General features: G+C 56.6%; 11 protein-coding genes across 11 annotated transcripts; 6 read left to right on the top strand and 5 right to left on the bottom strand.

Annotated features, from left to right (window-relative positions):
- Positions 1–86: 86 nt before the first annotated feature.
- Positions 87–1,125, bottom strand: B0T15DRAFT_494736 (coiled-coil domain-containing protein 25; the record flags this gene model as incomplete). The annotated part of the gene is made up of 6 exons (XM_062867036.1): positions 87–233; positions 301–450; positions 511–614; positions 673–799; positions 922–956; positions 1,053–1,125. 6 exons carry the CDS (start codon positions 1,123–1,125, stop codon positions 87–89), a joined length of 636 nt encoding a protein of 211 aa, XP_062720042.1.
- Positions 1,126–1,263: 138 nt separating this feature from the next.
- On the top strand, positions 1,264–2,869 carry B0T15DRAFT_234251 (translation protein). The gene has a single exon (XM_062862994.1). The coding sequence runs from the start codon at positions 1,479–1,481 to the stop codon at positions 2,643–2,645; it is 1,167 nt and encodes a 388-aa protein (XP_062720041.1). The 5' UTR covers positions 1,264–1,478; the 3' UTR covers positions 2,646–2,869.
- B0T15DRAFT_494734 (cytochrome oxidase complex assembly protein 1-domain-containing protein) lies at positions 2,825–3,590 on the bottom strand (the record flags this gene model as incomplete). Its single annotated transcript, XM_062867035.1, has 2 exons — positions 2,825–3,309; positions 3,389–3,590. The coding sequence occupies 2 exons, from the start codon at positions 3,588–3,590 to the stop codon at positions 2,825–2,827; spliced, it is 687 nt and encodes a 228-aa protein (XP_062720040.1).
- A 502-nt stretch (positions 3,591–4,092) lies between these two features.
- B0T15DRAFT_234411 (uncharacterized protein) lies at positions 4,093–5,192 on the top strand. The gene is made up of 2 exons (XM_062862996.1): positions 4,093–4,692; positions 4,763–5,192. The coding sequence occupies exons 1-2, from the start codon at positions 4,396–4,398 to the stop codon at positions 5,174–5,176; spliced, it is 711 nt and encodes a 236-aa protein (XP_062720039.1). The 5' UTR covers positions 4,093–4,395; the 3' UTR covers positions 5,177–5,192.
- Positions 5,193–5,677: 485 nt separating this feature from the next.
- B0T15DRAFT_494732 (uncharacterized protein) lies at positions 5,678–6,587 on the top strand (the record flags this gene model as incomplete). The annotated part of the gene is made up of 2 exons (XM_062867034.1): positions 5,678–5,783; positions 5,890–6,587. The coding sequence occupies 2 exons, from the start codon at positions 5,678–5,680 to the stop codon at positions 6,585–6,587; spliced, it is 804 nt and encodes a 267-aa protein (XP_062720038.1).
- A 142-nt stretch (positions 6,588–6,729) lies between these two features.
- Positions 6,730–10,716, bottom strand: B0T15DRAFT_234177 (uncharacterized protein). Its single transcript, XM_062862993.1, has 7 exons — positions 10,378–10,716; positions 10,241–10,325; positions 9,984–10,112; positions 9,882–9,932; positions 9,014–9,818; positions 7,129–8,951; positions 6,730–7,066 (listed from the first exon to the last, which is right to left on the bottom strand). Coding segments are annotated over exons 1-7 (3,090 nt in total). The 5' UTR covers positions 10,380–10,716; the 3' UTR covers positions 6,730–6,871.
- A 1,484-nt stretch (positions 10,717–12,200) lies between these two features.
- B0T15DRAFT_234153 (uncharacterized protein) lies at positions 12,201–14,333 on the bottom strand. The gene is made up of 3 exons (XM_062862992.1): positions 13,990–14,333; positions 13,038–13,902; positions 12,201–12,975 (listed from the first exon to the last, which is right to left on the bottom strand). The coding sequence occupies exons 1-3, from the start codon at positions 14,002–14,004 to the stop codon at positions 12,533–12,535; spliced, it is 1,323 nt and encodes a 440-aa protein (XP_062720036.1). The 5' UTR covers positions 14,005–14,333; the 3' UTR covers positions 12,201–12,532.
- Positions 14,334–14,480: 147 nt separating this feature from the next.
- On the top strand, positions 14,481–15,512 carry B0T15DRAFT_234104 (Snf7 family). Its single transcript, XM_062862991.1, has 3 exons — positions 14,481–14,682; positions 14,760–15,123; positions 15,193–15,512. The coding sequence occupies exons 1-3, from the start codon at positions 14,645–14,647 to the stop codon at positions 15,421–15,423; spliced, it is 633 nt and encodes a 210-aa protein (XP_062720035.1). The 5' UTR covers positions 14,481–14,644; the 3' UTR covers positions 15,424–15,512.
- Positions 15,513–15,787: 275 nt separating this feature from the next.
- Positions 15,788–19,120, bottom strand: B0T15DRAFT_234100 (uncharacterized protein). The gene is made up of 5 exons (XM_062862990.1): positions 18,689–19,120; positions 18,507–18,626; positions 18,184–18,447; positions 16,169–18,102; positions 15,788–16,115 (listed from the first exon to the last, which is right to left on the bottom strand). Exons 1-5 carry the CDS (start codon positions 18,902–18,904, stop codon positions 15,956–15,958), a joined length of 2,694 nt encoding a protein of 897 aa, XP_062720034.1. The 5' UTR covers positions 18,905–19,120; the 3' UTR covers positions 15,788–15,955.
- A 485-nt stretch (positions 19,121–19,605) lies between these two features.
- Positions 19,606–22,092, top strand: B0T15DRAFT_234059 (P-loop containing nucleoside triphosphate hydrolase protein). Its single transcript, XM_062862989.1, has 3 exons — positions 19,606–20,051; positions 20,123–21,864; positions 22,005–22,092. The coding sequence occupies exons 1-3, from the start codon at positions 19,824–19,826 to the stop codon at positions 22,042–22,044; spliced, it is 2,010 nt and encodes a 669-aa protein (XP_062720033.1). The 5' UTR covers positions 19,606–19,823; the 3' UTR covers positions 22,045–22,092.
- Positions 22,093–23,551: 1,459 nt separating this feature from the next.
- B0T15DRAFT_233958 (uncharacterized protein) lies at positions 23,552–26,525 on the top strand. Its single transcript, XM_062862987.1, has 3 exons — positions 23,552–24,091; positions 24,153–26,111; positions 26,172–26,525. Exons 1-3 carry the CDS (start codon positions 23,868–23,870, stop codon positions 26,413–26,415), a joined length of 2,427 nt encoding a protein of 808 aa, XP_062720032.1. The 5' UTR covers positions 23,552–23,867; the 3' UTR covers positions 26,416–26,525.
- The last annotated feature ends 430 nt before the right edge of the window (positions 26,526–26,955 follow it).

Here is a 26,955-nt window from a genome sequence, read left to right as displayed (position 1 = left end):
AAAGGTGAGGTGGTGTTCCGGTGACCGCTTGATCCGACTTGGGCCTGGTTCTTTCCCCAAGAGCACGAGCGCTAATGACTACATGACTACATGAAATCATCTTCCCAGTCTTCAGGCCGGTTCTGGTTGCTGGTTGTTGCCATGTTCTCCTCGGAGAAGAGGTCGTCGTAGGCATGTTCCTTTTGCCACTTCTTCTCCTGCCGCTCCTTGGCGATGCGGGCTTCCTCCTTTTTCTGCGGGACACGATCTGTCAGCCCGTGCTGTCCGCATTCAGGAGTGGAAAAGGGGAAGAAGACATACCCTCGCTTGCAGGGCGGCCTGATCCCTCTTACGCAGCTCCCGCAAGTGATCGTCCTTCTCCTGCTTCAGGTCTGGGTACTTCTCGATCTTGGTCTTGTTGAGCCGGTTGACGATGGGGTTTTCTCGCTGAGGAACAAGTATCTTCTTGACCTGGGAGGTGTTATCAATGTGATGGGCTATGGTGCGATTATGCCTCAGGTTACTACTGACCTTCTTGTGGTCTTTGAAGCTCACTTGGCCCACCGCCATGCTGCCATCTTTCTTAAGGTTGGACCACGGCGTGTAGATGATGGTGACGTTATCCTTCTTGTTGCCTGGTCTTCATTAGCCCACAGCGACGACTGTCTCATGTTCGGACTTGTCATCGGCTACCCTCGATCGAGTTGGCCTTGGTCAGCTGTGCCAGATCGGTCAACAGCTCCTCCGGTATGTTGTCCCAGGTCTCGCCCTCGCGCAACCGCAGGTAGATGTGGGCGCTGGACAGCTTATCGGCGTGGAACTGCCGTTGTGTGAGCGAGCTTTGCTAAGCCAAGGGGCACTCTTCAGGAGGCATCCCATACCCTATCAAGAAAATGAGCATTTGGACCTGGTTAAGGAAGGAACTAGCAGCACTTACCACACATCCTCTTCCCACCCAAACTTGATGAGGTCCTCATCTGTATAAAATAAATACACATGCGTGTGTCAGGGTCGTTGCTCCGCCAAAAGAAGGTACGGAGTCTGTGTGGGAGGGGTTGCATGCTATCACTCACTCTCAAACTTGTCCTTGCCCACGTAGATGTACGCCGGTGGGTCGACGACGTTAGACGTGAAATAGTACACCATTTTGTATGAGAGACAGAGAAGATGGTTTGAACACGCGCAAGTGTGTGCTGAGCGTCTCAGGCAGCTCTCATAATGAGGAGGGGTGCACCAGCACCATGGTAGGGTTAGGGTTATACCTGTCAACCTCCCCGCCAAGCCCCGTTTTTATCAACTGGAGTTCTCAAATTTCTGCCGCGTGCCGGCCAACCACAAGTTTCTGAAGCGCGACCTCGCCGTCGTCGAGGCTGTCTCCCCTCGACCACCACAGCCGCCACAACCAACCAATGTCGTGAAAGTCGATCCTTCCTCCGGTTTGTAAGGTCGATTGAGCAGAGAACAGCCACACCTCCGAATCACACAAAGTCAGTCCATCAATGGCGCCCCGGCTGCCGGCCCGCTGCTGGCGGCAGCTGCTCCGGCCATCCTCCACCAGCCCGACAACGCATACCCTCCCGCGCGCCGCCTTACCATCCACCACAACGAACGCCTCCCTCCTCCCCTACACGCAATCCCGCACCGTCAAGTCAGGCTGGTCGACGCTGCCGACCCGCGGCGCCAAGCCGCACCGCTTCAACCAGGTGACCTCGGGGCTCCCCACGCCGACAACGGGCCCGGCCGCGGCGCTGAAGCGGAAAGAACGCACGACGCCCGTCCGCGCGGGCGTGCTGGCGGTCAAGAAGGGCATGACCGTCTTCATGGGCCGCACGGGCGCGCGCATCCCCTGCACGGTGCTGCAGCTGGACCGGGTGCAGACGGTGCTGAACAAGACCAAGCACAAGCACGGCTACTGGGCCGTGCAGGTCGGCATGGGCGAGCGCAACCCGGGCAACGTGACGGCGCCTCTGCTGGGGTACTTCGAGGCCAAGGGCATCGCGCCCAAGGAGGTGCTGGCCGAGTTCCGCGTACGCGACGAGCGCGGGCTGCTGCCGGTGGGTGTGCAGCTCATGCCCGACTGGTTCCATGTCGGCCAGCGAGTCGATGTGCGGAGCAACTCGAGGGGAATGGGGTTTGCCGGCGGTATGAAGAGGCACGGCTTCTCGGGCCAGGAGGCGAGTCACGGTAATTCGTTGAACCACCGCACGATTGGGTCGGCGGGCCCCTCGCAGGGCAGTGGGTCGAGAGTGCTGCCCGGGAAGAAGATGCCTGGTCGAATGGGCAACCAGCGGGTGACGATTCAGAACTTGCCGGTGCTGATGGTGGATAATGAGCTGGGAATCGTGGTGGTGAAGGGGTGCGTGGCGGGGCCGAAGGGGGCGGTGGTCAAGATCCAGGATGCGTGCAAGAAGCCGCCGCCGAGCGACGATTTCATCGAGAAGACGAAGAAGTTGCTGGAGGAGCGGTTCCCGGAGGCCGAGGCGCATCTGCAGGCGGCGCGGGAGCGGCATTTGGAGCTGAAGCAGGCGAGACGGGAGAAGAGGATAGAGGAGCTCATGGTCGGGGGCATGAAGCCGGGCTCCGAAGATGAGATGGATGCTATTGAGCAAATCATTGCGGCCGATGCGATGAATGAGGCCACAGAGCATGCGCCGGCCCAGTTCTGATTACAAAGTCGTTGCGTGGGCGTTCTATTTTGGGTCATGGCTTGTATCATACAACATACAGTAAATGTACAGTACCTAACGGATAGGAGTCCCGGGCTGATCTGGACCCCCGCACCGCTTTACTTTTCATCATCCGGCCCATCCATCCAACCTCGGGAAAACAGCGCACATTACAGCACCTACTTCTTCATCTGCTGCCTGAACCCCCTCGTCGCTGCCGCCCCCTGCACGATCTCCTCCTCATCGTCCTCAATCTCCGCGACAATGCCCTTGAATGGATCCCCATCCTCAAGCAAATCAATCACGGTCCCATCATCCGTCTCCAGACTCCACTCGGTCGTCTCGAACAGGCCCCTCGGTGTCGGCCGGTAGCTTGCAAAGCGCATGACGCCGCCGGCGCGCGTGCCCTTGACGCGGAAGCTGATGTTGATGCGGCCGTGCAGCTGGTTCATCTCGCCCGAGATCCAGGGGATCTGCTGGGCGAAGTAGATCTCGTCGCCCAGGTGCGCGCGGGCCTTGTCCGACGTGCGCAGCGCGTACAGCGTGGCCCCGACCACGGGGCTCGAGAGCTTCTGGTAGTTGAAGATGGCGAGCGAGGCGACGGCGATGACGGCCGCGAAGAGCGGGAGCGTGCGGGACCAGCGGAAGGTGATTTTGTCGAGGTCTAGCGGGGGATGGGAGATACCCCCTGAGGTCAGTGACTTTTGTCTAGAGCAAGAGGTTTCACAAAATGGAGGGCGCACCTGGGAGTTCGCGGTCTGGTCGCCGCTCTAGCAGTGGGCCGTCGCCTTTCTTGGGCGCCGAGACGAAGGTGCGCCGTTGTTGCCGGACGAGCTGCCGGGTCACCGGTGCTTCGGCTGCACTAACTGCTGCTGGTACTATCCTCCGCCGCAGCAGGGCTGCTGCTTGGGCTCCCGCCCTTTGCGGCGCTAACCTCGACAGCATGCTTGAGTGGTGGTGTGGTTGTCTCGTCCTGAACTGATCTTCAGCCCACTTTCCGTTGCTTGTGGAAGCTTGGGCTGATAGCGATAACGTTATGCAAGTATCAGGAGTTATCTGGCAGCTGAGTCTCTTGGCAAGGCTGTGGATACATACAACCCCGACACGATCCGCCTTTCCACTCTCCCACTCCACAATCATCCATCCCTGTGCCTTCAGCCTTTGTTCTTCGGGTAACACCAGCAAGCACATATCGCGCCCTGCCGCCAGCTTGCTTTGACTCGCAATCTTGGCCAATATCTGCCAAGACTACTCTTGAGGCGTCCAAGATGACTGATCCATGGTTAAGTATTGAAACGTTTGAGGAATTCGATTCCGGAGGCTGGACAGTGGGCGATGCCCTCCCCCTAATTCGTTACTGGACCCTCCACGATCACCAGACATCGTCATCGAGGCTATCTCGATATTTGGAGCCTTATTCGACGATCATTGACATGGCGTCCCCCAATGCATCAACGCTGGGGCGCATCTAACTCAGCTCCGAGTGCGACGACTCGGTTCCTTGAGCCGCACTCTAGTCTACGCTGCGAGGCTGCGTCGTACATCTTGTCCGGTTCTCTTTGTTCTACTATGTGCTCTCCTATTCTCTTCCGTGCCCTCTAGTTCAATGCCGCAAAAACGGTAGACATCTTTCACCGCCCCCTGCCCCATCACTTCTGCCCCTTTGTTTGACCCGGGGACGATATACTTAACCTGGCCTCCCGAGTAGGAAACCGAGAAGTCCACCATCCGTACCACCGTACACACTGATATGGCCCTCTCACGCTCTCTCCTACTCCCTATCGGGCTCACCACGTTTCTGTTGGCGGTGGACGCCGCCGTCTCCCTTGGCCTGGTCTCGTCCATGGTTGCGTTCCTACATCACTACGGCCGTGGCCCTTGCCCTGTCGCGAATCCGACTGGGTCATACTTCCTGCTCGCTGGAGAGCCAGCAAACCTAGTTACTAACCAGGGCCATACTACCAATGCCGCCGGAGGGACAGCCCTTGTTCTGGTGGCATTTGGCGGTATGATTGCTTTGTGGTTGGAGAAGCGGTCTCGGAAGAAGGTGAGCGGCGGGCAAACCGTCCTATTTATTGCTTTCATAGCCTGGGTGCTGATACATAAACGACGCAAAGCGCGATAGCTCCTCCCCAGTCTTCTACCTCTGGGCGCTGATTGTTTTCTTCAGCTTCCTCCTGACGCTGGTGGCTCTCATCTACACGTTCGTCGAGACGTCCAAGACAGGCGGCCAGTCCATCGACCTGGCGGTGGCCGAGACGAACCCGGCGCCCGTCAAGTATCCAGACCACCGATGGACGCCCGAGAACTGGTATGCTGCTGTCTTGGAATTGCCATTGGTGAGCGACAATAACCGGAGGATCATATCCGGCAATCTGACAATCATGAGGGCTTGGCGGTGGAATATTATTCCGCTGTTCGTCCTCGGGTTTGTGCTGTTGGTGTTGGTTGCGCTGGAGGTGCTCAGAGTGAGAAGGAGGAATACGCAGAGGATTGAGGTGGTTGACGTTCCTGCTTGGCCATTGAAGTAGACGCCGGCTTTGGCAGGATGGGTTGTGGATCGTTATCTCTGCTTCTCTCTGATATGTCCAGCATGGGAGCTCGATGAGGGCTGAGCACTAGTACTGCTCAAATTACAGACCGAGCTCCTTGTGCACAGATATATCCTTTTACACCAAACAGACCATACCACGAGATATAGCCTGAAGCACCAGTGGCGCTCTGCTTGTCCTTGCATTATAGCCTGGTAGATTATTATTTAACACCATATTCTCGCTCAACGTCTCAGTCTGACTGCTTATGCGGCCATTCAGTGTTACCGTAACGACTACATGGATAATTACGCAGTAGTTTACCGGTACTGGCTGCCGAGCACCCATGTCAGCCGTGCGCACGCCTGCCACTCAACGTCATCGTGCTTCAGCCGTAGCTGCGACTCCCCGACAACCTCGCTGCCCTACTTTGGATTTATTTACACACGCATCTTAGATATTGTACACCCCGGCCCGCTGCTTCCCCGGCATCGAAGCGCCATGGCCAAACCAACAGCCACAGCGCGCCTTCGGCGGACATTTCATTACCCCTCCGACGACGACGCTGGCTCCGCATCCTCTGGCCCCGAAGTCCTCGACGAGCAAGGTACGTTTCCGGTTTCCGGTATTTCTTCCCCCCTACTTCCTTCTAACCCCCTTCAACCATCCAACATATACTGACAAAAAGGCCTGGGAGCAAAAAAAAAAAACAGAACAAGAAACGCTAATCCAAACCTTGACCACCCAAAACGAAACCCGGAACAGAACCTTCCACCGCCTCCTCTCGGCCCTCCCCGCCCTGTCCACCATCCCCTTCCTACTCGGCCTCTTCCTCTCCCACTCGGCCGGTCCGTCCCGATTGCTTTCCCTCCTGGGCCTGTCCTCCCTGTGCGCGACGGGGTGGATGCTGTACACCTTCGAGGTCTGCGAGACCGGTTTCCCACGGCTCGACCGCCACACCAGCAGTCTCGCGGACAAGAAGAAGAAGAAGGAGAAGGGGTTATTATCATTATCATCGAATGATAGCAGGGAGAGGCGGCGGACAGCGGGGGCCGGACTAGGAGCAGGAGCACGGACGGTGGGCCACTATGACTTGTTGCGATGGAATAGCAGGCCTAGGAGACGGGATGGTCTCTTGACTGGGCCTCTCCCCGGAGAGGGCAGCAGAACACCACTACAACAGCATCTCCCCTGGCTGAACGTGGGGTTGGCGGCGCTGGTTCTGCTGACGGGGTTGTTGGAGCGGGTGAGACTCGGAGGAGAAGCGGCCAACGCTGGTGTCAGCCCGTTGTTGCTTGGCGCTCTGCCCGGGGTGGTGTACGCTGTTGTTGTCGGGGCGAAGGTAATGATGGCCGAGGTGGATCCGGAAAGGGAATTGGGCAAGTTGAAGTATGGGTATAAAGGTGCATAGGGCAGGCACGTTCCTTCGTGTTTGGCTATATGAAGCGGTATAAGGTAAATACCCATCGCACGGCGTTAGTTTGGTTCGGGAAGGCATGGGTGAGGGATAATACACTAAGCATTACAGTACACTGAGATATATCACCTCCTGGGCTGGTGTTCTATGTAGCAGCATTGCTATTGCTGTCCTTCTCTGCTTCCGTTATCCGCAGACTACCTCCTTTTGCGATGCATCCTCTTTGTTCAAAGGCAAGACCGACAACGTAATCCCACATATAATTCCAGACCGACCCTTTACACATCTATCGACTCGTTGAAACGTAGCACACCATTTCCCTTGAGAACACCATCCACCCCCTTCGGCAGGCGCGGGAAGGGATCCGCCAACGAGTTGCTGGGTTCGGGTGCCTTCGGGCCCGCTCCGGACTTGTCGACGACGAGCGCCAAACCGTGTGATTTGATGGCATCCACCAGCGCGGGCACCATGTCCTAATGTCATCGATTAGCGCCGCTTCACAAACCTCCGTTAAGAGATAGCCATAGTAACTTACTAGCAACCGCTCACAGCATATCAACCCCATGAAATTATTGCTCTGCGCCGTCCTAACCGCATCCTTGATCGAGCTTGCCGGGTGCTGTGCACCACCAACCCCACAGTCCTGTCCTTCCTGTGATGGTTGCCTGCCTAGGTCGTTGCACAAGAATACCGGGAAGTTGGGTTGCTTCCAGTTCAGCGCCGTGCACACGCTCTCGTTGTATGAGCTGAACACGACCGACCGGACCGCCTCCGGTCCCTGGCCCTGGGCCCGCTGGGCGCGGGCATGGTCGAATACGACGGTGAGGATGGCGTCGACGTAAGTATTAAGACCGGCGCTCAGACCGAGCTCCTTCAGGGCTAGCCGCTCCCGCTCCTCAGCTGTCGGGTAGAGCACCTGGATGTTTACGTGCATGCCCCTCGGGAGGAGGGAGAGGGCGTCGTGTAGGGTGGTGCTGCCTGATGTGGCGAGAATGCGGTGGACCTCCGCGATGTCATGGACGGGAAGGGGAGAAGGGGGTCCGTTGCCGGTGGCGGTGCGGAATTGGGCTAGAGTCAAGCGTGATACGGGCAAGTCGATGCCACCGCAGCTGACGGTCCACTGCGGCCAGAGCACTGGAACGCCGTCGCCCGTGTGCTGGACGTAGATGCGGACGAAGTCGCCCGATAAGCTGGAGCCGGTAACAAAAGTGCTGCTGCTCATAGCCGGTGTCATGGTGGCGGCATCCACCTGGCTTGTCGCCTTCCAGTACGTCTCGAAGTCGGTGATCTCCAGCGGCTTACCCTGGAATGGCTTGATGACCTGCGCGTGGAAGGTGAGCTGCCCAATGGCGCGCAACCGCGGATCGAACAGTGGCAAACAACAGTCGCCGGTGTTGCTATTAAGCAGCGCGCGGAAGGTGTTGGGCAGCGCCACGGTCTTGGCGATCACCTTCGCGCCATAGGCCGGGAAGACATCAAAGTCAAGAGTGAAGCAATCGAAACTGTCGACCTGGAACGAGACGAGCCGCGTATCCTCGTGGAAGGGAAGCATGATGTTCTTAGGGATGACGTCTGAGACCTTGGACGAGATGGTGAGTCGCGCGGCAGGATACTTGCTGTCGTGGAAGAATATAAGCGGCGCCTCCCCGCTGCCTCCGAAACTGATCTGCACAACCGTCTTCGTATCGAGGAAGTTATGGCCGTAGCGCCGAAGCGGGATGATGGGCGGGGGGAGCTCGAGCACCGGGATCGCGTCTGTGTCTATCGACATGGGCATAGGGGCGCTACTACTCGCCATGGGCCCTAGCGCCCCGGCTATCTGCGCCTCCAGCGCACCGGGTTTCTTGCTCAGGTTAGACGGGGTGAGCAGCTTCATGCACTCCAGATGGCCCTCCCAAGCTGCGTAGTACATGGCTGGAAGCTCTTTCTCGTCCAGGATGCTGGGGTCTGCGCCAACGTCAAGTAGAGCCTGGAGACACGGGACATTCCCTTCGCTCGCCGCATGAACAAGTGGCGTCCACCCGTAGAGCTTGTCTATTTGGTCCAGATCCGCTCCATAGTTCTTGAGCAAGAGAAGCAACTCTGGCGTCTGGCCCGACCTGGCCACCAGGTGTTGCGGGTAGAGCCCTTCGGCGTCGGGCAGGATCTTGGCACCATGCTGCAGGAGCAGTTCCGCAATAGCCAGGGACCCGTGCTCGCAAGCAAGGTTGAGCGGCACGTGGTCGGTGTCGGACACAGGATCGAGGCGGGCAGACCGTTCTAGCAGCCTGCGCACGCAGTCGAGGTGCTTGTGAACAATGCAGTGGATTAGGGGGGTGTAGTTGTCATGGTCGATGAGGTTGATGGTCTGGGGTGCGACTGTCGAGTGTGGGATGCGCGTCAGCTATCCGCTCTCTACGAAAGAGCTGCAGAATCCATACCTGATAATAATGTATCGATCATGTCCAGCCGGCCATGCATGCTCGCATAGTGCAGGGGGATTCGCCCGTACACGTCCGTCCTATCGACAGCAACCCCCTTTGACAGCCCATACTCGAGCACAAACGAGTTCCCGTAAATGGCCGCCTGATGCAGACAGTTCCGTTCGTTGATGTCGTCTTCAGACTGAACATCCACCAAACCCGTCTCCAGCAGGACCTGTAGCGCCTCGGCGGGCCCTCCGCTGATTGCGCCCAGGAAAGTCCTGGTGAAACGCTCCATCAAGAGCGAGTTGACAACGGCGTTTTCCGGTTCCACCGCAGCCCTCGTACGTCCCACCAAATCCCTGAGCCCGTCGAGATTTCCGGAGAGGACCATATCGAGAAGTAGGGTGTCGGCATCCCCTTCGTCGGTGCCCGGCAGATGCTGGCTACTGACGACGTGTTCTGGACGGGCATCGAAGGTGACATTATCACCGTCGGCCCAAGCACCGAGCTCCTGCAGACTTGTAGTCGCCTGGTCCGACAGCTCGCTGATGACGGTCGCGTTGAAGAAGGGTTGCACCTCGACCGCGCGGGAGAGATACAGCTCCTTGGTCTTAGATTTTGACGTCTTGTCCCACTTCTTGAGGATCTTGGAGAAGGCTGTGCCGTTGATCTCGACAAACTGCTGCAGCTTGTTCAAGTCATTGGCAAACTGCTGGAAGCCCTCTTGGAGGGTGGTGAATTTGGCAGACCGCCTGGAGATGCCATGACGGGACTGCAGAACCTTCTTCTTGTCGAGGAGGGTCTTGAGACGGACTTTGAGCTGTCGCGGGGTCAGTGTCCTAGCCGAGAGGGAAGGGCTCAGACATGCCGCCAATATGCGTACCTCGGCCTCTTTTTGGAGATAGAATGCATTGACCTTCTCAAGCTCTCTTTCCTACTTGTGGTTTAGTATTCCACATAAATAATCCCAAACCGCAACCCTTACCAACTGGAAGAAGAAGGTCGCCTTGTTCGCCTGAAGAGCGGCCTGCGAGTCGAGAGGCCCTGCACCGCCGCGTTGTGCCGCATCATTTTGTGTAGCGAGCACAGGGGTTGCCGAGAGCTTCTTGATCAGCTGTGCGCGAAGCAGTGTCAGTGTTGTTCAGACGACTGGCGTGGCTCGTATCCTGCTTGGTCTTCCAATCAGCCCTAGGGCAGACCGACGCCAGGCATGAACCGAGGTTATCGGGGGCGGTGGCGCACCTTTTTGAGCGCCTTGTAATTGACGAAGCTGGCAGCATACTCGGGCACTTCGAGTTGGCGCTTTTGAATGTGCTTGCCGAACTTCCTTGGTTGAGAGTTAGCAGGGACGTATTTTCGATACGGATACTGAGGCTCACATTGTTGAAAGGGCTGAGAGCCTTTTGAGGCTTCGACCAAATAAAGTCACGAACGCAACAGCAATGGCCACATGCACCTCGATTGGGAACGGGTGATTGGTGAGAGAGGATGGAAGAAGAAGTCAACCAATGGCCGTGTGCAGTGAGATGTACCAAGCCCGGTGTATAAGGGTGATCGAGCCACACCTAGTACAGTCGGCAAGGGTCGTAAAATCCGAAGGTGGCGGCTCCGCCTTTCTGTCGAAAACTAAATGAACCGGTAGACCTGGAATGACACTCGTAAAAGCGGCCGGCGAGGTCTGGCCTTTGAGTGGGTTGCGGCCGGGGGGTTCTGCGGTGGGATGTAGAGTGTATGAGTGAGCAGGAGGAAGGGGAACCTCAAAAGTGAGGAAGCGGACGGTGGCTCAAGTGCTAGGTGTCTCTGATGCGTTTCCGGGAAATATAGTAATGTTCAGGCTGGTCCCCTGTTCTGGATGCCAAGTCAAGTAACGTCAAATACTATTGAGATGGTGGTGATGAGTGCGGAAGTCTTGAATGACTGGCTGCCCGTTACGCCGGGACTCGACCGGTAATGGTGAAGCGTCAAGTCGGGGCGCCAAGCCTCCGGCAGTGTGGGTAATGCCGGTATGAGCTTCTACGCGAGCACAATCTGGGCTCTGACCTAAGCACTAGAAGGTTAGAAGGAAGAGGAAGGAAAAGCTGGCAGTTGAACGAGAGCAAACAGACGAAGGTCACCAATTCTTCCAAGGCTTGAAGGCCAAATGAGCCCAATGAGCCCATGGAGACGAAAACAGCTCGGTTGGCACTCATTCACGGGGCTCCCCACGTACAACCTTAGGGAGGTACCTACCCCCCACGAGTCGTGGCTCCAGAAAGACTCTGTAACGTAGAAGTACAGAAAGGCCCGTAAATTACTGCAGTGGCCGTGTCGCCGGAATACCCAACTGAGTTTTCCCATGAGAACGGTTGTCTCGTGAGCCCGGTGACACAAAGCCTCACCCAATTGACCTTGTGCAAGATCCGCTCTCCTGGGAACAGCCGCTGCTACGCTAGGTATGCAGCACATCCGGGCCATCTCCCCAATGCTACGATACTTGAAGTCCCAAAATAGCCAATCGGGAGCCAAGATCGAGCCATGTGCTCCCAGTGATTCGATGTGGTGACGGATCAGAAGGCAGACACTTGCTCCAATTTGCGGGGCATTGCTCGATGCAGCCAGCGGGCGGATGAGAGAGGGGGCAAGCGAGGTGAGGGGCAGTCAACCTCGTCCAAAGGCTAAGGTGGGGGTCACCCGGACGCAGAAAAAAAAGAGCCGTACAGTAAACTCCTCTACCTCATAGTTGAACCAACAAGCCTAGCATAAGATTAGTAATTCAAAAAAGAAAAAGAAGAAAAAGGAAAGCAAGTAAAGCAGTAAGCATAGAAGATAAAGAGAAGAGAGGAAAAGAGAAAGCAAGTACGAATTATTGAAAAGGAGGTTGGGGATGCTCATCAAGAAGATTAAGCTTCTGAAGTTGAAGACGAGTCAGTTAACAGCGAGGTTCGATGCTTTGGTGTACGGCTCTTTTTGGCCAGTGGGAGGGAGTATAAGATCACCATTTATCCGCATCCCATACAACCACATCCTGCATTGCAGGGCAAACATCAGGGACTGAACTCGAACTGGTGGTGCACTTCAGACCTGGAGTCTACAGACTATACATCCGGACACAGTAGGTACATCCGAATGTAATGCACCTACCGTCCAGAACCAGACTTCCGGGTCAAGTCGGGCTTACAAACATCAACAGCTATAATCCTATGTTGCATACTAGTACTCGTGCGTCCTCAATCCGAGTTAACCCGAGGACAGCTCAAACCTAGTAGCGTACTATTCGAGAGATCTCACTTTGCACCACGTGCTGTGGCCCTGGCTACATGTGAAAAGGCACGGAGCTCGACGGACATGTCGACGGACCATCTTGAACCTCCTTACAAATGGGAACACCAGTACTTTGATGACCGCGGTCTCCAATAAACCAGCCACCGATGCTGGACATACGATTGAGTTATTACATACTGGAGATGTTCCGCCTGCTGTAACACAACCGCACACCGTGACGCTAAATTGCCCGAAACATACGACGCATCAACCACGAGCACGTGCTCTATTCCCCTATTTGGCACCAGTGCCTGCACCACCACTCGTTTCCTTACTTTTGCCTTCATCCTCCACCAAGCTTTCCGCCATCGCATCCGCCGTAGCCTGCCTCAGCCGTTCGGTATCCTCCATCTTGATCTCCCTGCTCCCAGACGTCTTGTTCTTGACTTCGTGCTCGTCATCGCTATCCCCGAGACTGAAGGGGTCATTCTCGGCGATCGGGCTGGGCTCGACGGCCGACAGCGGTTGCCACTTGCTCGCCTTCGCCGCACTGCTGCCAGGTCCCGCGGCGGCGCTGGCGTCCTTGGGTGGGATTTTGGGCGAGGCACTGTACGCGTCGATATCCTCGACTGTGTCGCGGAAGGAGACAACTTTCCTGCCGTCGCTCGGCTTGGGCGACTTAGATGGCGGCGGCGGCTTGAAGAGGTTCGGGTTACTGCGCTGGTTCTGGACGGGGGCTAGTGGGAGGATTTGTTAGACTAAGGCATTGCGCTGTATCAGTAGCGGGTGGTAAACTTACTTCCGTCGCTGTGAAACTTCATCCCCGCGAAGTCATCACTGAGAAGCTCAGGATCCGCATCGTAGCGCTCGTAGTCCGCGCTCCTCCGAGTCGGATCCCGGGTCGGTCTGCCCATGAACGAGCTGCTCCCCTGGGCCCGGTGCTCATCCTCCTCGTCAAACGTCTCGTCAAGCTTCTTCTTCAGATTCGTGAACCACGTGTTGACCTTTGTCTGCGTCTCAATAAATCCCTTCTTTAGGCTCTCCTTAATGACGGGCAGATCGTCGTCAAGGAAGCTATGCTCGCGATCGTACTCGTCGTCGTGGCCTCGTATACCTGTCTGCTGCCGACCACGGGGTGGACCACCGCCTCGGTGGGCCCGATTGGCGGTTCTAGCCTCGTACGCGCCGACATTTTCGTACTGTTCTGCCAGTTGACGAGCATACCTCTCGTCGGCCTCAAGTTGTGATAGATCGGTGGAAGTCGGTCCTGCCGGGTCAGCCACGGGTCTCGGGGGCGGCGGGGGCGGTCGATCGCGTTCGGCGGCTTCGGGGTCTGTCATCTCCAGAAGCGCATTGAAGGCGGCCTCGATGCGCCCACCGCTGGCGGTGAGTACGGCCCTGATGACGGCATCATCGATAGACGGGAAGGCCTCCTTGAGCATCTGCTGGTTCTTTTGCGCCTCGGTCAGCGGCCGGGGCGGCTTGGGCGGAGGAGCATCGCCGGACGCGGCTACAGGCGCACTGGCCGTGTTCGGACTTGAGGGGTTGGGTTTGGCGGCCGCAGCATCGTCGGGACCCAGCGTCACGCCCTCTTGCACGTCGTCGTCGTCCATCTCGAGAGGTCTTACGGTAGTAGGAGATTCAGGCGCTGGAGGGACCCCGGTCTAGATATCCAGACATGTTAGTCAAGACGTTGCGCAGATCAGGGACCCGTGCCGGGGAGGTGGATAGGGGCTCTGCGCTATGCTTACCGCCTCGGTAGACATGTTGATCCTTTCAGCCAAATATCGGTGAAACGGCGATTGTATGAAGAAAGATGGCGCAGGAGATTGAATGCTTCTTTCAACGTGAGTTCAAGAGCTATTGAAGTAATGAGGACCGGCTGGGTTGACTGATATGCGAGACGTCTCCTGGATGCGGTCGCATGTGCCAGCCAAATTACGTAGCCCCCTCTCACGCGCCCGCCTTAAGCCACAATGGGTGACGATTATCGATAAGGCAGCAGCCCCTGAAAATAGGTACTGTGTACATACCGTACCTCCTTCACGAACGCAGAAGGCTGAATAACATTTACACTGGAAGCTTTGCGTGTCTAGGTATTCCTTGTGCTCACTGGCACCTGGTATCTAAGTGGAAGATCATGCAGGCTAAACCTGTCGTGAGAGCGCGATGGGCAGTTGCCCTCCCAGTGACATGCAATGCCATCGAGTCAGAGACGGAATATCTTGTAGAATAACACACCCTGCAATCATAGCTGTCTGTGACGTCTCACGTCCCAACGTCTCTTGTAATCCTGCTCTTGCCAAGAGGGCTGAGATCCGGCCCTCGACATCCACCAACCCCTAGCATCAGTAATTACAGCCCAGCGGCACCACCAGGCGGTGATAGCACACTCCCAATGTCAGAATGGGCACTAGCTCGAGCCGTATAACGGCACAGGATCAGTCCGCAACCCTTCCCCTTCCTCAAGCCACCCCCCGCCCCGCAAGACTCGACGCTCACTTATATCCTGCACCAACAGAGCGATCCTCGACCTCAAAACCCAGCGCGACAAGCTGCACCAGTACCAGCGGCGCATAACGCACCTCACGGACAAGGAAACCGCCATCGCGCGGCAGATGCTCGCCAAGGGCGACAAGCCGCGCGCGCTGCTGGCGCTCCGCCGCAAGAAGTACCAGGAGTCGCTGCTCGCCAAGACGGACGCGCAGCTGGAGCAGCTGGAGAAGCTGACGTCGTCGGTCGAGTTCGCGCTGATCCAGAAGGACGTGCTCTTCGGCCTGCAGCAGGGCACCAAGGTGCTCAAGGAGATCCAGCGCGAGATGGGCGGGATCGAGAACGTCGAGAAGCTGATGGGGGAAACTGCTGAGGCGATTGCTTACCAGAGGGTTCGTCTACTCCCCTGTTTCATAAGGCCGGTACCGCTCTCGTGACTGCTGACCGGACGACTCAAACAGGAGATTGGGGAGATCCTCGCCGGGAGTATGTCTAACCAGGATGAGGAGGAAGTCGAAGACGAGCTAGCTGCGCTCGAGGCTGAAGTTACGAGGAGGGAGAGTGGACAGAGGATACAGTTGCCCAATGTTCCTGATACCCAGCTCCCGGCACAAAAGGCCAGGGATGAGGCTCGACCTGAATTGGCGGAACAAGGGGCACAACCGGCGCGGAAGGCTATGTTGGCTTCATAGAAGGGGAGGAGTCTGAGGGCTAATGACTGGTATGCATGGGTGGCGCTTCGGTTTTCTCTGTGAATTTACACCACCTGTGTTGCTCAGCGACGGGAACGAGAACAAGTCCAAAGTTGCTGTGTTCGGCAGCCAGTAGATGTAATCGATCCCACTCAGACAACGGCGCGCTAAACAGAGGCTATAGATTACATCTATAAGCGGCACAGCAATGGCGCCCAGCAATTCTATCAATGAGCAATAGATCTTGCCTCAACGATGCCCGATAACGCCGTGCTAATGCCAACGAATGTTGAAGCAACCCCGCGCCCACTCCGAGCTCCCTGTTGGAATGCAGCAATGCAGCGATGCCGTATGCCAAACCACGCGCCAAGTCATCGCACCTTCCCATCCCGAACGCTTCGCCGTCGGCCGGGTACATTAGATGAGTCTCGGGTTTTGTACAATGAAGATATACACGAAATGTCCAACAGAAAGTATAGGATCAATGCTAACGCCTGAGCTAGACCCATCGGTAAGAACGCAGCCTGGTTACTCAGTCAATCACGATCACGTCGTCCCTTCCGGGGGCAGGCCGACTAGTGTGTGACTCGTATGGAAGCCCATTCTGCGGTATAGCGGCTGAAAGAGGCCGGTACACGATGCCGTCCCCTCTGTAGTAAGGCCCAGGAGTCGGATAGGTACGAGGCTCGAGGCTGTGCATATGGTAAGCAGAAGCCCATGTCATTAGCAAGGCTAAGCTACATACCCTGGGCGTCGGCCCTGATCATCATCCATCCGTTCCTGTCGCAGGTACCCCTCCGGTTGTCGTCCATAGACAGGCGCATTGTCGTGTGGAAATACAGCTTGTTCAATCCTTGCCACGACCCGTTCAACCGGCTGGCCCCGTGCGGGGAAACTTTGAAGGTCGTATCGTGCAAGACCGTCAGCCACTTGCTGTGACATCAAGCCTTGTTGTGACGCAACGGTCTGCAAATCGTATCTCCCATCGTCCGCAGCAATTGGGCGCGGCTCGTGCTGCCTCGGAAACTTATTCTTGACTCGCACAAACTCGCCAACGTCGTCCTGCAGGGTTTCCACCTGTCGGCCATTCCTCGAATCGGCATGTCGCCTGTCGCGCTCATCCGCCCAAGAGGGATCTGGGTGCCGGGCATCTCTGGTCCAACCCGTCGGAGAGGCGCGCGGGTGCTCCGATGACACATAGACAGGACGTGTCCGCGCTTGTCGAGGCGGCGAGGGGTAATCGGGGATGACTATCGGGCGGGATTCTTCCGACCTAAGAATAACCCCGTCGTGTCCGATCCAGATTGGCCGGGTCGCCCACCCAATGGCCGGCTCACCACGGGGTGCTGCGTCACCCCCCCGTAACGACGGAGGCTGTACACCTAACCCACCGGAAGTAGCTGTGGCAGCAGTACCCCGAGCTGTACTGACGGACTGCGAGTTTAGCACAATAAAAGGTTCCAGGTGCTGGTCAGGTACGATAGACGGCTGGTTTGCCTCAAAACGAGGAGGAAGCCTGATAAACCCGCTATCGGCGTAGGCTGGACGAGGCGCCCAGGCCGCCGTGCTTTGTGGCCCTGCAGGGCCATGGTGCTGGCTCACTACCCGTACCGGATTCTCGAGACCAATGGGGCGCCCAGTCTCGCGGTGCCGATAGGGGAAGGATAACGGTGGCCGAACATTAGACGACTGCGGAGAAGTAGGCTCGATTGAAGGGACAGGATAATCCTTGAAATCCTGGCCATGATAGCTTACCAGTTCGGTCTCTGGGGTTCCATACCGCAAAGTCCGTGACCCAACTATAGGCCTGAGCCGACTGTCCGGTACGTCCTGTTGAGCGGGCCCCTCCTGCGGTTGGGGGTAGGTAGGCCGATAGGCGAAGCGCTGCAGCCTGGAATTCGCGTCTTCAGAACGGTAGGAAGCACTGTGAACCTGTTGTCCATTGTGAGACGACTCGACCGGGCTGCGGGCGGACGCTATCCCCCGGTCAGGGAGGGCAGGCTCGCCAACCCGCCATGGCTGTGGCCTATGAGTCGGGGACTTCTCCACGGCTACGACGCCAGTTGATTGAGTTGACGCGTGATCCTTCAGCCGCTGACGCTCCACAGCTTGATGCCAGGCCTGATCGCGAGCGGCCTGATAACGGTGGAATCCCCGTTGCGCCCACTTTGCTGCTCTCCGGTCTTTGCGGGAGGGCTTGGCGACCTTCTGTGGCACATGGCCCGCTCGTGGAAACCCTTCAGCACGGGAGCCGTTAGTAGTCGAGGGGTTGGGGAATACGTTAACGGAAGGCACCGTTGTTCTGCTTGGCAAGGCATGTTCTTGCTCCTCGCCATCTACTGAGCTCTCGTCCGCTGAGGAGGTTGTGGATGCGCCATCTTCCTCTTCGTTGTCAGACTCGTCACTCTCAGAGTCCGAAATGACAACCACTTCGCAGAGGATCTCATCAAGCTGGTCGCGCCCCGTCTCCTCGTCCCCTCGCCACTTGACCAGGATATCGAGACAGAGGGACTCAACAGCTTTCCTCGCATTGACATAGGATGTTTCCCTAAGCAGCTGGTCATATCTGGTATGGTTGTGCCGGATATGGGCAAGCACAGCCAACTGTACACGGCGCGAAAGGGTGACATCAGGAGCAAGCCCTACAGGCGGGTCTCCCTTGCCGTGTTGAAGCCTCGACTGTAGTCTCAGGGTGAGATTGTGTTCTTCGGATTCCCCGAATCGGCCAGTCTGCGGGATTGAGCGGGGCATTTTACCTACCTTGTTGAAAGCATGCTCAATGATCGCTTGACGATCAGTGTTTGGTATGCGAGGAAACAAATCCCTTATAGCTGCGTCAGCCTGTCTGTTGATATCCTCTTGCTTCTCCGGAATTGGCTCAGGCTCGCCAGGTGCCGTGCCCGTAGCGCCTAGCTGACTATCCCCAAGGGACGCGCGTGCTTGCTCCACGATGGTCTGCCGAATATGATGACCGACCCGGTTGAGATGGAGGCTGAGTCTCTTGGAAACTCCCTGGGATGATGCCTGGCAAGGAGTGTCAGGGTCAAAGGCGTCCACACCGACAACAAGCAGTGTTCACAAACCGTGACAATGAATATCATAGCGCCCTGCTCTCTCGAGAGCTCCTTGCATGCCGTTGTCAGAGCTGGGTTCCCAATGGGAACAAACTCAAAGCCCGGCGGCGGCTCTCGTTTCTCGGTGAACTGCTTGAAGTCAGTGCTTGGGTCGCCGAGGGTGGTCTGTGAACTGGCGCAAATCCTGTTACCTCGAACTCGAGTTTCTTCTTCTTGTCCTTGTTCTCAATGAATTCAAACCATGACTTATGCTTGGAACTGATCTTCGGCTTCTCGGGCCGCGCAACTAAGCCTGGGGGTAGGGGCGCCGACCAATCTATCAGGTTGCCCCGACGGTCTCTCTTGTGCCGTTCCTTGGCATGGTCGCCGGCGCCCACCCCAGGCGCAGTTCTCCTGTCTCTTCCCATCCTGGATAGCAGTCATCAGTCGGTCATGGCGGGATATACACGCGAGAAGGCCCAATCCATCAGCATCGGAGTCAGACACCGGGGTAGCTATGGTTCTGGGCACTACGGCGATACCAAACCACTGCAGACCCGACGATGCTTGACGTCTGAACAGCAATCAAAGCCGATGCTCCAGATGGTATCAAGCCGTGAAACAACGAAAATTGGCGCAGTAATAGGAAAGAGTCAACGAGATCAAATCCGTAGGAAAAAGAAAAAAGAAACGCTAGGTAGTCGGTCCTCCTGCTGATAGGGAAAGGTCAGGTCAAACCCAACGCTGCACCCAGTTTCCCGCTGTTGTGGACGCGCAGGCAGGCGGCAAGCCCCGAATCGCGCTGTGGGAGTGAAGTAGGGTGTTCTCTGATCGTGAACTTCAAGAAGAAGTAGGTTGCACTCAGCTCAGCTGTGGTTGTGCACTGCGCAGCCTGAAATGCGCGCCGTCAGCTGGAATCTTACCCAATTCCCGCCTGTCTTCTTGAGTCCAGGACCAGTTGAGGAAAGTGAGAGTCATCAGGCGCTCATGCCTTCATTCGATCTTGCATGCATGCAACAAGTGGGGCCTCCCATGAGGTTGCCAGCTGGTTGCGGCTGTCGGACACCCAAGGTCGAAGTCACTTTTCCAGCTCACAACTTGCCCAGAGTCAGACGACAAACTGCATTGCCTGCCAAATAGTGCCAATGGTAGCGCCGAGTCGGGTTTGGCCAAGTTATAAGCCTGCGTTCGGTTTCCTCCTGAAGGTTGCCGTTCAAGCTGTGATTTATTGGCGTAACTCAGGCCGCCAGTCCTACGGCCACAGTTACTTTTTGCAAAGCAGCTTATAGGCTATAGCTCTCTCAAGTTCTCAACCCGCTTGGACTTGGACTGGACACTGCTCACTGGATGACAATGGCAGACTTCGACCTTGGAGCGGCTTTCATCCCCGCGCTTCATAAACCAGCTGCCTTGTTACCCATAGCCAAACACCGTGAATCTTTGTTGTATCTCGTTGAGACTTATCCTGTCACCATTGTTGTGGGCCAAACAGGGTCTGGCAAGAGTACGCAAATCCCCCAGTTTCTTGAGCGTGCTGGCTGGTGTGCTGATGGCAAGGTTATCGCTGTCACCCAGGTGCGTGCTCGTACGGCACCTAATTTAGTGTTCGGATGGGAGAGGGCTAACATCATTCGTTCTGTCATCAGCCTCGCCGCGTTGCTGCCACAACGGTAGCTATCAGGGTAGCCGAAGAGTTTGGCTGCGAGGTTGGCAAGGAGGTCGGCTATTCAATCCGCTTCGAAGATGTTACCTCTGAAAGCACCCGCATCAAATTCCTCACAGACGGACTTCTCATACGGGAGGCTCTCGTGGACCCACTGCTTTCTCGTTACTCCGTGATCATGGTCGACGAGGCGCACGAGAGGTCTATAAGCTCCGACATTCTGCTTGGACTATTGAAGAAGATTAGGAGGAAGAGACCAGATCTCAGAATCATCATCAGTAGCGCAACGCTCCAGGCCGAGGACTTCCGCGACTTTTTCTCACAGCCCAAGGAAGAGACTGCTCTGGAAAGCAAGCAGGATGAGGATATCGCCACTATCATTAGCCTCGAGGGCAGGACCCATCCGATAGATATCCTTTACCTGGAGATACCGACAGAAGACTATCTCGAGAAGGCTATCTCGACAATCTTCGATATTCACACTGATGAGCCCAAGGGCGATGTCTTGGTCTTCTTGACCGGAAGAGAAGAGATCGAACAAGCGGTCCAAGCTGTTTCAGAACGCCAGGCTCAACTTCCGCCAGGGTCCGACTCCATTCTTCCCCTCCCTCTATATGCCGGCCTCCCTGCCGACCAGCAAATGTATGTTTTCGAGGAAGCGCCCGAGAACTACAGGAAAGTCGTATTTTCCACCAACATCTCCGAAGCGTCGGTAACCATAGACGGCATCGTCTATGTTGTGGACTCTGGGTTTGTCAAACTACGGGCGTACAACCCAAAGACGGGGATCGAGAGCCTAACAGCGACACCAATCTCCAAAGCGTCCGCGGCACAACGTGCAGGGCGCGCAGGCCGGACAAGGCCCGGCAAGTGCTTCAGGCTTTACACGGAGGAGGCCTACCAATCCCTGCCCGACTCTAATGTTCCCGAAATCCAGCGGTCAAATCTGGCACCTTTTATCCTTCAACTCAAGGCCTTGGGCATCGACAATGTCCTAAAGTTTGACTTCCTCACGCCGCCCCCAGCAGAGCTGATGACTAGGGCGCTGGAGCTGCTCTACTCCCTGGGAGCCCTGGACGACTACGCCAAGTTGACGAAGCCGCTGGGTCTCAGAATGGCAGAACTTGCAGTAGAACCCATGATGGCCAAGACTCTCCTCTCGGCACTGTCCTTTGGCTGCCTGAGCGAGATCCTCACAATTGCGGCTATGACCAGCGTCGGTGGGAATATCTGGATCCAGCATGAAGGGGAGAAGAAGAAGACAGAGAGCGCGAAGAGGAAATTCGCCGCCGAAGAAGGGGATCATCTGACGCTGCTCAATGTCTACCAAACATTCGTGACCAAGGGCCGCAAAGAGTCCCGGTTCTGTCACGAAAATCTGCTCAACTTTAAGACAATGACGCGTGCTGTCAGCATCAGGGCCCAATTGAAGCGGTACCTTGAAAGGTTTGGTCTCCACGTCGACGAATCCCTCGCGGCCCATTCAACCTCGACAGCGAGGAAGGCGGAGCAGATCCAACGATGTCTGACAGCAGGGTACTTCGCTCATGCCGCGAGAATGCAGCCTGACGGGACATATCGGAACGTGTCGGGGACAACGGTGCTCCACGCCCATCCGAGCTCCATCATGTTCAATCGCAAGGCGGATTGGGTCATCTTCCACGAGGTGATGGAGACGGGAAACAAGACATTCATACGTGACATCACGCGGATTAACAAGGACTGGTATGTACTTGAACACAGCGTGTTTGCTTCCCCCCTTGCGGTTCCTTCGTGAGAATGACGGTGCCCAAAGACAGCATTGCATTCCCTTTCAGAACTTTCCGAGGAGGAACGGTCACCGTATGCTGACATCTGCAAACTAGGTTACTAGAATACGCTTCAGACTTCTACAAGGCCGGTTGATGGTGGAAAGGGACTAGTGTATCGACTCAGGCAGGGTGGTGAAACCTCGGGCGGATCCCAGTATTTCCAGGGCGCGGGCTGGTGACTCGGTGAGGGCTATCTGAGGCACTGAGCCTGTCCCTGAGAAGACCTACGTGCTGCAAAACAAGCTGGGGCGTGAAGACCTTCCGAGGCAGCCATTTTGGTTACAGCGTCCGTCACCGGAACTTTGGCCGAAGCGCCGGCCGAGGTGCGCGGTGCAAAGTCATCAACCGGCCTGAGAGCTGAGACAAAAAGTTCCGCAAATCCAGATGCTTGGGCTGCTTGATCAGCCACGAAGCAACGTAGCACAACTGCTGCAGTTATCCGCAACACGGAGAATTCTTCGTCGAACGTTATAGTGTAGGAAGGCATTCCACTTCTGGCTTGGGCTGCTTGCCGCCTGAAAACGAAGCTCTGCCTATAAGTACTATAGCCGGCCGACAAACTGATCTATTCTGTGCGAGATGTTTCTACCGAAGGAAGCAAGTTAGGTTGTGTCTTGCGCACGATTTTTGTTCTGTTTCGGTTCGAACCAGCCAGACCGCTTTCAATATTGCTGTTTCAAACGTTCAGACGACAGGAAACAAGCCTCTGAGGGCATTGGATGAACATTTCGAGCCTTTTCACTCGATGGCCTGTCGGCCACTCCCGCTCAAACCGTCATGATTTGCGACGATTTGCCCCTGGGATCAGTGAGACCTGGTTCATCTCGGCAAAGTACTCTTCCCCCTGATTTTGTAAGCCCCGGTACCTGAAGGTGAAGTGTCATGCACCTGAAGTTTCTCCAGCAGGCGAAATTAGCGTCAATCTGGACTTGTGGTCCGTTCCTGCATCTGACCCTGACCGTTCCTGCAGGGCTTGCGGTCAATGAGTGGATCAGCCGCTGCAACGGTGCAAGCCCGCATGCAAGAAAAACTGGACCGCCTCGCCATGATTGGATGACAGGCGCTTCGGCAGGGGCCAGATCATTGCGGGGATCCACTCGACGGGGTCGCGCCGCTACCCCTTTTGATTGCAACGAAATTAGCAATTTCTATTCGTCCACCGCCGGGCCAAGAAGTCAACATGAGCGCGACAGCGGAAGCGGTGGAAGCAGAGCCTCCCCTGGCCCCGGTGCCTGGCAATCCCTTCTCCCTCCAGCGGAGATTTGGTAGCAACGGAAGATGCTAGGGGGTTGCTTGCTTCAAGGTCTGGGCTAGCCGGCGGAAGTTCTCTCCTTGCTCCCGCCCATTCTCCGTAAATGCTAATCTCTAATCACCACCACGTTCTTTTCCCTCTTCCGCTCTTTTGCAGCCCCCGGATCACCAATTGCGCGACTCCTCGAGGCTAGACGGCTTCCAACTTCACATCGTCTCTAGACGTGTGATACACTCACTCCTTCAACCGCCCGTCTTGCCTGCCAGCAGGCGTCCACTCCTTTGACGACGACAGCACTCGTCACGACGTTCATTATTAGCATTGGGTGGTGGTCGGATCTCAAAGTCCACGACAACGCGTTGCGTGATTTCCAAGCTCGATTGATCCATTAGGCTGTTCTTAGGGGGCTTGACCAGTCCACCGGTTCTTGGACGCCGCACTCGTTTCCAGCACTGCTTTCGCCCGTTGGTCTTTAGAATCAGGATCTTCATACGCGCCATCTCCTGTGGCCACGACTGTTATGACAGCTTCCTCTTGCGCACCCTTGAGTTGACATTTCTTACGGTTCCTTCGAACACTGCCACCGCAGCTTTCCCGCCTCCCGCTGTCGCCCTTCAGGCTGCTGTCGAAGAAAGGACACGCGCTGTGGAGGAATAAGGGTATCAATGATGGAGGATGGTCTTGTTGGGGCGACCTACGCCATGGGGCCTAGGGTCCCGCCCGTCGGGATGCGCGCCAAAAGGAGCACGACAACATCGACGCTGGGATTCAAGGTGCCCTCTCGCGTCTTAGCTGCACGAGCTGAGAAGACCACCGCGTGCACTGATCCGCAGTTATGCGAGAAGCCCGTAGGAAACTCAATGACCCTACCCATTGTTCTTGGAGTGTGGTAAGTAGTCCATCTGGCTGTGCCGTTAGTAAGTGGTCAGAAGAGCTCACATGGTCCACAGCGTCCCGATTGTCGTCGCGGTCGGTATTCTGCTCTGGCTCCACCGAAGAAACGTCAAGAAACAGCGGATGGAAGACCTGAATGACCCCCACAAGTCGCTGGATTTCGGTCTAGAACAGGGCGGTGCTGCCAAGGAATCACGCAAGAGTCTAATCAGCCGGGAGAAGGATGGGAGCTCGCGATACGCTCGGCAACAGATGTCGATGGACATGAATTTGACGAGCCCGTACCTTTTGCCTCCGGAAGCCCACAATTCTCGCGAATCCCTGAATTCCCTGGCGAAAACGCTTAAGCAATCCGAAGACCCCTACCGACCAGTCATGCAGTACGCCGCCAGTGATACTGGGTCAGTCCGGTCGTTACCAAGAGGAAACGATGCCGCCTCCGTCTTCACCAGGTCAAACAGCCGTGCGGATGTCCCACCGCCTCTGCGGTCCCCTGGCCCGCATGGTACTCCATCACGTCAAAATTCCGGTCCGAAGTCGCCGCTTGTGCCGCCTGAGCCTACTCACATGAGACCTGAGCAGCCGCAGCTAGAGGACGCTGGTATGCCTGCGAGCCCGGCTTTGAAAGGACCTCTGTCGCCCATCGGGACTGCAGTTTCGACTTCTCAGCCATCGCATGAGGATGCCATCGGTGTGGCAATTCAGGAGCCACCGGCCGTCGCCCAGAAGACGGTCGCGAAGTCAACGCCCTCGCCTTCGCAAGCGAGTCCCGCCGATTCCGGTGTTGCGGTCGAATATGGAAATGTTGGCAACCCGTTCGAAAAGCCCGAGGCCCAAGAACTGGAGACCCCCACCGAACCGAGTTCCGTAGGCCTTGGTCTGTCCACGCAAGCCGAGCCCGCGCGAGCATCGGTACGAACTTCTACTTCGTCCGCCAACAGTCGAGCTACGAGCCCGGGACCATTCAAGAACCAGCCTGCGTCTTCGACTGCCCCTATCATTGAGGAGCCCGTTCATTACTATGACTATGATTATGTCGAGATGCCGGAACTTCCCGACGAGCGCCGTCGGTCCCCCTCGCCTCCGAACAACAAGGGACAGCTCGGCGTTGACGAGCCCAGAGGCCGGAACATGCAGAGGACCTCTCAGTTGTTTGAGCAGCAGAATGCAGCCCGCCGGAGCGGCTTGGGCGTTCCACAACAGGACAACCGTCGGCTTTCGGTCGGCTTCCGCCCGCTGCCGCCGGATGAGATCATGGACTCAGAGGACCCGGAGTACAGGGCCAACCGCATTCGATCCTTCTACAAGGAGTACTTCGAAGACTCGAAGCCGGAAGATCGGCCTCCTGTTCCGCCGATGCCGCCGATGCCACAGCAGCAACAGCAACATCAACAGTCCCATCATCAGCATCACCAGAGCAACACAAGCTACTATGAGGACTACGATGCGAACTTTGCTTTGGATACTCCGTATTTCGATCCTGCCACCAACTCGTTTGTCATGCCTTATGCCCAGCCCGTATCTCGCCGGGCTATGACGCCGCCACCGTCAGGCCAGAGATTCCCAGGCCCAAGAGGTCCGCCCCGCGTATTCCATGGATCTCAAACGGGCATGCGGGGCCCCCCTAACATTCGCGGTCCCCCGCGACCGGGTTCATCTGTTTCCAATCAGCTAGGCCCTCATTCGCGTCCTGGATCCTCAGCATCGGGTCCCTATGGTCGTCCTCGTGCGGGTTCCGCAATGTCTGGTAGCCGTGCCGGCAGCCGTATGGGCGGTCCCAAGAAACCAATCCCTCCTCCTGCGGACCTCACAACGCTGCCCACTCCCTCCAAGCTCAAGGATGACAGTTTCGCCATTCTGAACGCGCTAGATTTTGCGCCGCCTGAAACCTTCGCGGAGCGCGCCCGCGGCCGTTCTCAGAGTCCTGCGGGAGAACGCCGTCCTTACAAGATGCCCGTTGCTGCGCATTCGCCCTTGGTGAACGCCTTCGAGGAACTTCCAGCGCTCCCCAGCCCGTAAGTTGATGCCTCAGCCCGCGATCAGAGACCGAGAACCTTGCTAACACCTCCGTACAGTCATCTCCTCCGCAAATCTGGCACCTTTACAGCCCTCGATTTCGCCCCGCCCCGGAAATTCGTCGACTCTGACTCCCGCAGTGAGACAGGCTCGATTCGGAGCAACCGTAGCGGCCTATCGGCGGCACATGCCAACGCCATCCGCAGTGGTGCTGGGCGTGTCAGCCGTCTGCCCGGTGACCAGGTTTTCACGCAAGCGGCGATGTCCAAGACACTCAAGCCGCAATGGGGCATGCGTGACTAAAATGGCCATCACGTCATCCCTCGTCTTCTAATCACGATCGTTACGGTTGGCTGGCCGCCCAAAAAGTCACTTCTCTATCCGGGACAGTTCCTGTCAAGATATTCGGTTGGCATACATTGGTGTCATATCACGTCAGTTCCTCAGAGCATGTATCGGGCGTCATTGTGACCTGGTTCGTTTTCTTCTTCATTTCTTGGATCGAAAAATGAGCAGGTGGCCATGGCAAGCAAACCCCCTCCGTTTCGGCCTATGGGTTACAACCTTGAAATTACTCTCAGCGTACTTGGGTACCTAAGGTGTATCTTTGGCATGATGACCTCCCTATCACATATACGGCATCCATCCACACGTGCCTTGGTGGCTGTCATGTACATACAAGGTAATTTCTGGAAAGCAAGGCATGTTTGTCGTCGGTTGTGGTCGATCGCATTTACACAGCTATATATAGACAGGCGCGGAGAATTAGGGCACTAGCTTTTGGGTATTGCACTTGAATTGAAATAAATCCTACCTTATACATACCTAGGCCCTTCCCGGACT

This window comes from Chaetomium strumarium (assembly GCF_033439665.1).
Source record: "Chaetomium strumarium strain CBS 333.67 chromosome Unknown B0T15scaffold_5, whole genome shotgun sequence".
Classification (NCBI taxonomy): domain Eukaryota; kingdom Fungi; phylum Ascomycota; class Sordariomycetes; order Sordariales; family Chaetomiaceae; genus Chaetomium; species Chaetomium strumarium.
Note: the sequence above shows the minus strand (reverse complement) of the source record. Positions and strands in the feature narration are given on the sequence as shown.

Bases quoted from the DNA above. Each gene is read 5' to 3' on its own strand.
- B0T15DRAFT_234251 (XM_062862994.1), top strand. From the start codon at position 1,479: ATGGCGCCCCGGCTGCCGGCCCGCTGCTGGCGGCAGCTGCTCCGGCCA.
- B0T15DRAFT_234411 (XM_062862996.1), top strand. From the start codon at position 4,396: ATGGCCCTCTCACGCTCTCTCCTACTCCCTATCGGGCTCACCACGTTT. The intron at 4,693-4,762 runs GTGAGCGGCGGG...AACGACGCAAAG, and splicing joins AGAAGCGGTCTCGGAAGAAG to CGCGATAGCTCCTCCCCAGT.
- B0T15DRAFT_234177 (XM_062862993.1), bottom strand. The intron at 9,819-9,881 runs GTACGCATATTG...ACCCCGCGACAG, and splicing joins ATCTCCAAAAAGAGGCCGAG to CTCAAAGTCCGTCTCAAGAC. The intron at 7,067-7,128 runs GTAAGTTACTAT...CGATGACATTAG, and splicing joins TATGCTGTGAGCGGTTGCTA to GACATGGTGCCCGCGCTGGT.
- B0T15DRAFT_234153 (XM_062862992.1), bottom strand. The intron at 12,976-13,037 runs GTAAGTTTACCA...TCCTCCCACTAG, and splicing joins GAAGTTTCACAGCGACGGAA to CCCCCGTCCAGAACCAGCGC.
- B0T15DRAFT_234104 (XM_062862991.1), top strand. From the start codon at position 14,645: ATGGGCACTAGCTCGAGCCGTATAACGGCACAGGATCA. The intron at 14,683-14,759 runs GTCCGCAACCCT...CTGCACCAACAG, and splicing joins CGTATAACGGCACAGGATCA to AGCGATCCTCGACCTCAAAA. The intron at 15,124-15,192 runs GTTCGTCTACTC...CGACTCAAACAG, and splicing joins AGGCGATTGCTTACCAGAGG to GAGATTGGGGAGATCCTCGC.
- B0T15DRAFT_234100 (XM_062862990.1), bottom strand. From the start codon at position 18,904: ATGGGAAGAGACAGGAGAACTGCGCCTGGGGTGGGCGCCGGCGACCAT. The intron at 18,448-18,506 runs GTTTGTGAACAC...ACTCCTTGCCAG, and splicing joins CTATGATATTCATTGTCACG to GCATCATCCCAGGGAGTTTC. The intron at 16,116-16,168 runs GTATGTAGCTTA...CCATATGCACAG, and splicing joins GATCAGGGCCGACGCCCAGG to CCTCGAGCCTCGTACCTATC.
- B0T15DRAFT_234059 (XM_062862989.1), top strand. From the start codon at position 19,824: ATGACAATGGCAGACTTCGACCTTGGAGCGGCTTTCATCCCCGCGCTT. The intron at 20,052-20,122 runs GTGCGTGCTCGT...TTCTGTCATCAG, and splicing joins AGGTTATCGCTGTCACCCAG to CCTCGCCGCGTTGCTGCCAC. The intron at 21,865-22,004 runs GTATGTACTTGA...TCTGCAAACTAG, and splicing joins ACGCGGATTAACAAGGACTG to GTTACTAGAATACGCTTCAG.
- B0T15DRAFT_233958 (XM_062862987.1), top strand. From the start codon at position 23,868: ATGATGGAGGATGGTCTTGTTGGGGCGACCTACGCCATGGGGCCTAGG. The intron at 24,092-24,152 runs GTAAGTAGTCCA...CATGGTCCACAG, and splicing joins CCCATTGTTCTTGGAGTGTG to CGTCCCGATTGTCGTCGCGG. The intron at 26,112-26,171 runs GTAAGTTGATGC...ACCTCCGTACAG, and splicing joins CTTCCAGCGCTCCCCAGCCC to TCATCTCCTCCGCAAATCTG.